This window comes from Buceros rhinoceros, unplaced genomic scaffold (genome assembly GCF_000710305.1).
Source record: "Buceros rhinoceros silvestris isolate BGI_N320 unplaced genomic scaffold, ASM71030v1 scaffold16958, whole genome shotgun sequence".
In the NCBI taxonomy this organism is placed as follows: Eukaryota; Metazoa; Chordata; class Aves; order Bucerotiformes; family Bucerotidae; genus Buceros; species Buceros rhinoceros.
In genome coordinates, this window is record NW_010425298.1 from 10,702 (window position 1) to 18,601 (window position 7,900).

The following is a 7,900-nucleotide window of genomic DNA, read 5'->3' on the forward strand; positions in this document are numbered from 1 at the left end:
GTTTCATGTTGGTACCACTTTGTCTTAATTGCCACCGAGAATATTTTCCGTTAGGCCGACAATAAGCGTAGCTTGGCTTATTCCCCATTTTCCCTCCCTCAAGGGAAAAACCCAAGTGTGGGCATCAACCAAACCAATGGTATGTTACTAACTCAAATGCATTCTGTACAGTAAATTAAAAGTTTGCATGCAGTTTAAGCATTTTAAAGGCTATTTTCTTATATTAATTAACCTTCTGTTTCCATTTAAAGGTGTGAAAGACATCTGTCACAGATCAAGGGACTCCTCTTCAGACCCAGAGACAAATGGAATCACAAAGACCAGGTACTTTCTTTCAGCTTTCGGCACATCTTACTAAATAACATGCAAAGAGTTCAACAGCATTCTTCTTAAAATGTAAATAGTACTCTTTAAATGGGCATGTTAACCACTGAAAGAAGTCCACTCTACTATACTTTGCCATTACACTGCGTTCATTCAATCATCGGTAGTATAAAAAGTCAATTAACGGGATCAACAGGCTAGTTTATTCACTGGCAACTGTGTATGACACCAAGTGTGCAGTAAAACAAAGGCCAACATATGTTTATGCAATATAGTTGTACTGGTTCGGGTTTTCTTTATCTCTTTCCATGTAGTCCCTGTCAATTAAGGATTCTATTCTCTTCTTAAGGTCAGCAGGCTGTAAAACAAAGCAGATGTCACAGCATTATTACTTTGCAGTCAGTGTTCCTCGGTTCTTTCTTTCCCTTAAAGCACCAAAGCTTCTGAAGTCTGCAATGTATAATTGGCTGAAGAGAAAGTTACAAAATTAGTTTCTCACCTGCGGTTAGGCAGGTATTTTACATTTTACCGCAGGGAAAAATACTTGCTGCTATTTAAACAAGAACAGCATTTCATACCAAAGTGTTTCTGTTTCTGACTTCTATCTGGTAAAAGATGGTACAAGTTTCATTTTATCTCCATGATAGTGAGTTTTACAACAGTTTGGGTGCTCTGTGATTTTGCTCAGTGAAGGACTTTATAAAAATGCCTCATATAAAGAGCAAGGAAAAGCATGTAAATCATCTCTGCTAACCCTGCAAAGCCCAGCTGCAGTTTATGCCATACTTACAGGCCGGCAGGAACCCAGCATGGTCACAAAAGAGAGTAAGACAGCCATACCTTTCATTTTACATTTCCACTGATGGAAAGCTGTACTGGAACTCACACAGATGCATTGCTGTGTCTGAAAACCCGTTTCTATTTGTACACAACAGGTACGCTATTCATTTTATATTGCAGCTGTGGGCTTTTCATTCCATATATACCTGTCTGTATACATTAACCAATATGATCTCTTTGGAAAAACCACTGTTGCTAACGTATTAAAGAGTATCAACCAAATTAAGCATCAAAACCAGCTGTGCATTATGTATCTGGGTAATTTTCCCCTTGTCCCCAAGAACTCAGTACCAGAACATTTAAATGCAAGAAAAACAGCACACAAGGAGAGCTGGCTAACAGCCTCCAGTTCCAAAAGCCTTTGGAATAGGGCTTAGCAACTTACTAACAGCCTCAGGTAACAATCAGATAAATGAATGCAATTGGCACTTAAAAAATCCCTGAAAGTTAAGCTTTTGTCCTTTCTAATAGTGAAAAAACGCACGTTTTGGACAGAAGCTCTATTTAACTGAGGACAGGCCAGGGGATGTAAAAAGTAGTAATAGTTTCAGAAGAAAGATCTTTCCCACCTTTACTGGGAATTTAAGCTGGTTGTAGACCTCTGACACAAGCAGGTTATGACTCAGTGTCTTGCGCATCTTCATGATTCGTACAATTGCAGCGTCAATCTGGTATTGCCGGTCCTGGAATACTCTCTCTGTAGTGCTTGCCTGTTCCTCTACCTGAAGGATCCAACCAGAAAAGTTTTAAAGAGAACAGTCAAAACAATTATTCTTTCTATCTAATACAATTCTCAGTGTGAGACAATAAAATGTCAGTTGTCAAATATTTGACATAAATCCTTTCCAGTTATGAAGACCAACTGTCTATTAAAAACCACTTGCACGAGGCATTAAAATCACTGCACGGATTTTACGTTGAACTGCTGTCAGGGAAAACTCACTGTGAACTTGTGTTCACAAGCCATTCAGTAAAGTTCCAGCAAATGATCAAGGGTGAAAAGAACATTCACTGATTGGAACTTCTCTTAAACAACATTAGAGACATCTGTCATCCCATTCTATCTGGGAAAAGACGGTACAAGTTTCATTTTATCTCCATGAGAGGGAGTTTTGCAATGTTTCTTGGTGTCGAAGTTAGTACGGAAGCACACTGAAACCAGCATTGTTAGGTATGTGCTATCACCCAAATTATACCTGTAACTTTTACAAAGGTATCATTGTGTATGTTACAACCGAGAGGAGAAAGGCTTGGAAATGGGCAGGCAGCAAGATACTTAACCCAAGGATTTAAACCCCAGAGGATTAAAAAGAATGTACCGTTTCTTTCATCTGAATTTGGTTGATCTTTATCCTGAAGAGCTTATGTCTGAAATCATCATTACACGTGAACTTATCACCGTCTTCCACATCTTTGCCTTTGGGGCTTTTAGTCAGTACTCTGGCTTTGCCACAAGCCAGAGATTGAAGTGTCCTTCTCAGCTCTCCGTCCTCTAAAGCAGAAACAAGTTGTTTAGGTTTGTTTTTTTAGTGAGAACACCTAGAAGTAGCTGTTTTCAATACCAACCTATCCCAGTAGCTTGCTTTATCTCCTCTAAACTGAACTCCTCTCCTTCGTTAAACATGAGCAGCACCAGCGTCTGGAACAGGGAGACCTGAAGTTCTTTCTTGCCCTGTCAGAAGGGAAACCAACAGACATCACTAGGCTGTTTGGGTATTTTCAGGGTAGGGAAGGAAGGAGTAAGTCACTTTTGTCTGACAATTATTTTGCTCAAAGATGTGATTCTTATGTTATTCACTTGGGAATATGAAAGAATAGAAGCGACTGGTCACCTTGAGTTTTCTATGAAATGCAGAGTAGACTAGAGGTCACAAGGTTAGACAATGATATCCATGCTATCACTAAACTCAGTCAAGACAAACCTCAAAGCACCAAATGCTTAAAATTACAATGTGAAAGGCATTTAAAGTGTAACACAACCAGCAGTTTAAGAAACACAGTATTAGGAACTACAGGACCTTTGGAATAACCAGGTTTGATAGTACTTGTTTTACCATTAACATTCTTCTGGAAAATAGAACTGGTACTGGTAACCATTCCCATTCCAAGAGATGTTTCCTTGAAATATATTTGTGCCCATGAAGAAATGCTGACAGGGAATCACTGGAAGCCCTTTACAAACAGTTGTGTTCTTGTACAATCTAGAACTTCTCTATTGCAGTAGTGAAAAATGTAAAGATGCTTAATTCTGTCAGATGAAGTAAGGTCATCTATGGAACACAGCCCCTTTCTTTTTTTCCACCCCAGTATAAAAAATGGTGCCTTTTTTAACAGGGAACTAAACCTCCTGGATATTTTCCCCAAGCAGTCTTCAACACCATTTTTCCCCCCCACTGATACAGAAATCAAATGCATCTTCTTAGACCTTACTACGTCCATTTCAGAAACTACTAATGCTAGAAATGCTACCAAGAGGTCAAAAGTAACTGCCAAAGCAGTGCTAAGTTTTCCATCACATCACAAAAAAGTTTCCTGAAATATTCCTAAGGTAGAACCCCGTCTTGGAATGGGCAAAGCAACAGGAGTAAGAGAAACAGTACACTCACCTCCTTAAATTCTGCTTTTAGCACACAGTGTCCTAGTGTTGACTGCCACTGAAGTTTCCTACCGCTGTGTTTTCCTAAATAAAAGGTCTTGAAAATCTCCTGCAGTTTTACCATCTAAAAAAAAAAAAAGAAAGAAACCTGAAACACTAGAACATAACTTGTCCTTCAGAAGCATCTTTCCCTCTTCCACAATCAAATAAACCTTAAACAAAGATGAAGGGAATTGCAAGAGAAGAAAACAGACTTTATTTTTAAAAAAGACATTTCAGCATTTACTTCTAGAGAATATATGCGTATTTAAAACCAGGCTGGAGCTATTAGCAAGATGCATTACTGATAGTTGGCGTTAAATGTCTATATTCATTACCTCTGGGGGCAAATGGACCTCCATAGGCACGTAGGTTGGCCAGTAACCCATAGTCAGAATATTCACTGTTAGTTCAATGTTGCCGGGTACATTCTGATTTTGCATATACTGCAGAAAGAAAAAGTAAATTGAAATAAAGCAACGTTTAATAACCATACTTTGGGTCAAACTGAAAAATTAGAACAGGCATTACGAGAGCACAGAATACAAATGATCTTATGACGTCTTTGCTCTGAGTTACATACAATTAGGAGAAGAAAAAGCACTTTTCTGAAGTTCTAAAGGCACTTCCATACAGTAAGGACACAGCAAAACAGGCTGAGGTGAAGGTGTGCCTAATTATGTGTGAATGGAGAAAAGAACATTAAGATTTGCTTGTAATCAAAATACTGCAGAACCACCAGACCTAACGGGCAAAAACTTACAAGCCAGTCCATCACAAGATGGTGGTGGTAAAAACGTTTTATAAAATGTGTTAAAATGTTCTATAAGTTTACAATTCTTCTTTTATTACTGTGGGTGTTGGTTTTTTGTTGTTTGTTTTTTTTTTTTTTTTAAGAAGCTTGTTTCAGATTTCTTGCTTTGTTGTTCAGGAAAACCTTTTATAAATTTAATAAAGTTTTCAAAAAAGCACAAACAATACATAATTAAGAAATAGTTTCCCAGTGACTTTCTGTAGAGACTGTTTTCGCAGTTGGGCTTTTGTCTACTACTCCTTTTGAAAGCAATCACCTACATTCTCTTGTAATGAAAGAGCATCCCAGACAACTGGAATAATTCGAAAGGAGTTTAACTCAGTTACAACAGAAATGTTTGCGACTGAGGACACCTCTCACACCCTCTCGTTAGACTTTGAGAACAACTCAATCAAAAAACAAGTAAATGGAGGATCCGCAGTACCTGTTTAAATTGTATCATTATGTCTTTTGAAAGCTCCATATCTTTAAACATTCCTTCAAGTTTGCTGGTAAAAGCAGCTCCACATTCTGTGAAAGAGAAAACGTAAATCTTGATTAATCTTGTTTATTTTCGACACCATAGAGTAGTTATTCTAAATATCAAAATGCACTTTGAAGCAAGATGACCTGTTTCAGCCTATGTTCTTACATAAAGAGCAGGATTCTAATTAAGACACAGAATAACGTTATAAACAAGAAGGGGAAAAGGTTTTAACGTGGTGGCTACTTTGCAACCCAGTTTGTTTTTCCACGTGGAGATGACTGGTGGTCCCAGGACTCCACTGACAACCTGCCACTCAGATGACAATTCTAATCCTTATCAGCTGCCTGACAAAACGTCTCTTGATGGTAGAATGAAACTCTAAAAAACTCTTACTCTTACCACCTAAAGGCTCCATCCTACAAAACAACGAAGGCCAGACTAGCAGACTGCTAGCTGGCAGCTTCATGTTTCAGACGGAGTGAGTAACAAGCAGAAGTCACCCTCACGTTCTCTGAGCACATCACTCACATATTGAGCAGGGAACCTCAGCTCTATCCCACAGGCTAACACACACCGTGCACTTTAAGCGCCTGGGGTTTTGTTTTTGTTTTTTTTTTTTTTCTCTCTATCGCTGCTGTAATTAAAAAACTAAACACAAATGAGTCTCCTCAAGACTTCCACACAGGGCTTTTGCCCTCATGTGAAAGGGGAAATACAAACAGCCCTCTGGGAAGGCCTGTTAGAATGACTGTTGTTGAAAGCAAGCAAGTTGATAGATAGATGGATAGATATTTACCATGTTTGAGTTTGGAAAGCATCGATTTTTCAGCATCTACAGAAGCACTCTTCCCAACTAATAGTCTCTTTGCTAGATCTTTTTTATAAAAGGCCTCAAAGACATCTTTTCCTGTAAGAGACAAGATTTGACAGTGATCACAAATCATTGTTTGTTTTAAACAAACATTACCTACAAGAGGCCCCGTTCAAAGCTCAGTAAAGCTAACAAGGACCTTCACATTAAGATTTTGAGTCAGGTCTAGTCATCGCCATTTTAACATACAAACTAGTTAACAGCACGACCAAGCAAACTGACCTACAGAGAACAAAGGCTTGAAAATGAGGACAGACTGCAAAGATTATTTCAAATTACCTTTATGTTACTCATTAAGCAACTGCAGCCCCGCAGAAACCCCCAATACTTACCATATATGAATCTGAATATGATCATAATTTTATCCAGCATTTTTTCAAGTTCTTCATCAGTAGCTTCTTTGTTGCCTGCACGAAGTTTTGAATCTACATATTTAGCTAAAAGAGCGTTGAGGAATAAAAAGTTTAGCATATGCTTAATATCATATTGAAACAATATTTTTATTTTATAAATCTAATATTGTGAAATCTTTTGGAAATGTAAAGGATCCTGAAGTCACCTTCAAATCAGTTTCCTCACAGCTAGCTTGATACATGTTTCACAGAGGCTACAAATTTATAAAAATATTCTAGCCTGATGTCTTCTTTCAGAGAAGTGATTACTGCAGCTTTACTTTATTAGCATACATAATGTTAAAAAAGATTTGTCCCTGTAGAAAATCCTGGACCATATTATGATCTCAAAGTCACTATTGCTACAGATTGACACGGCTGTAATAGAAGCAAAAAGATCAGAAGAAAAATACGTAAAGCACTTATTTGAATCTATAGACTACTGCTGAATATCTTTAGCAGATTACTGTGTGATTTCAAATGGTTTGGTAAGCACCTCAGAGTTAGTGAATTAATTAAAATAAAAAAAAAGAGGGCAGAAAGCATCACTCCACAAGCCTAACAGCACGACAGATTGCAAAGCAGGTATTATTGGCTCTGTGGGGAAATGATTAAGGTATTCCAACGTGCCGAGAGCCAGGCTTGTAATGCTCAAATCTGTAAACAATGAGCTTGGCAACTACCAAGGCTCTGGCCCTGTGACAGGGGAGGTAAGGTGCATCCCTGCCTCTCTCCACTGTCACATACTAGAACAGAGGGATGTCGGTAGAGCCCCTAATAGCTCTGTGCACACACTGGTGGCACAGTCATGAAAGCTTCTGAGAAAGTCAAGTTATCAGCAGGATTCTCTTATCTGGACACCAGCCAATCACTAGAAGGCCTAAGAATGGAATGCTCTTCACTCTTCTATAGCCTGCCCAGTGAACTGAGTTTATTTTTAGTGTTTAATGCTATCCTATCAAATAATTAACCTGCAACAGCAGATCCCCAGTTTAGCAATGCATGGTGCATAACGCCTTTTAACACACAATTCCAACATAACCCATCCGTAAGCTGCATCAACAGCACCCTCTTGTCCCCCACCCAAATTCTCACAAGGGAAGAAAGTGAAGGAAAATACCTATGAGTTCAGCTGGCTTATTTGGTCTTTTGTTTATGAACGTTTCAAAGGCTTCTTTCATGGCATTTACAAACTTCTCATTCTTGAGAAAGCAAACATCAATAATATGGTCAACTTTGTCTTTAAAATCAAGTAGTTCTTGGACCATGGTTTTGTCTTTTTCTGGATTAATTACTATGGTGCTACCAAACGCCTGCAAAACAAAACATATCTTGCAGTTAGCCTGGATAATCACTTTACATGACAAGACTCCTAAAAGCCTAAGTTACCTCTGTAATGTCTTGTTTCTGGTATTCATATTAGTTCCACTAACACAACATAAGTATTTACTATGAAATCATTCCTAGGGCTTGTGTGGCGATTCAAAACCAATCTGTAAGCGAACAGATTCAGAACTTCTGGCTGAAGAAAAACTTGAGCGTCACAAAATTAACACAC

The 7,900-nt window shown here is 38.4% G+C and overlaps 1 protein-coding gene across 1 annotated transcript in view; it reads right to left on the reverse strand.

Annotated features, from left to right (window-relative positions):
• Positions 1–336: 336 nt before the first annotated feature.
• The window catches only part of CUL4B (cullin 4B), a 22,390-nt gene continuing 14,826 nt past the window's right edge, over positions 337–7,900 (reverse strand). The window contains exons 11-20 of the mRNA XM_010141092.1: positions 7,463–7,655; positions 6,283–6,387; positions 5,876–5,986; positions 5,038–5,123; positions 4,138–4,245; positions 3,771–3,884; positions 2,731–2,836; positions 2,484–2,656; positions 1,734–1,886; positions 337–682 (exon numbers count right to left, since the gene is read on the reverse strand). Of these exons, the coding sequence (XP_010139394.1) occupies positions 587–682; positions 1,734–1,886; positions 2,484–2,656; positions 2,731–2,836; positions 3,771–3,884; positions 4,138–4,245; positions 5,038–5,123; positions 5,876–5,986; positions 6,283–6,387; positions 7,463–7,655 (1,245 nt within the window). The 3' untranslated portion in view covers positions 337–586. The remainder of the gene's footprint in view (positions 683–1,733; positions 1,887–2,483; positions 2,657–2,730; positions 2,837–3,770; positions 3,885–4,137; positions 4,246–5,037; positions 5,124–5,875; positions 5,987–6,282; positions 6,388–7,462; positions 7,656–7,900) is intronic.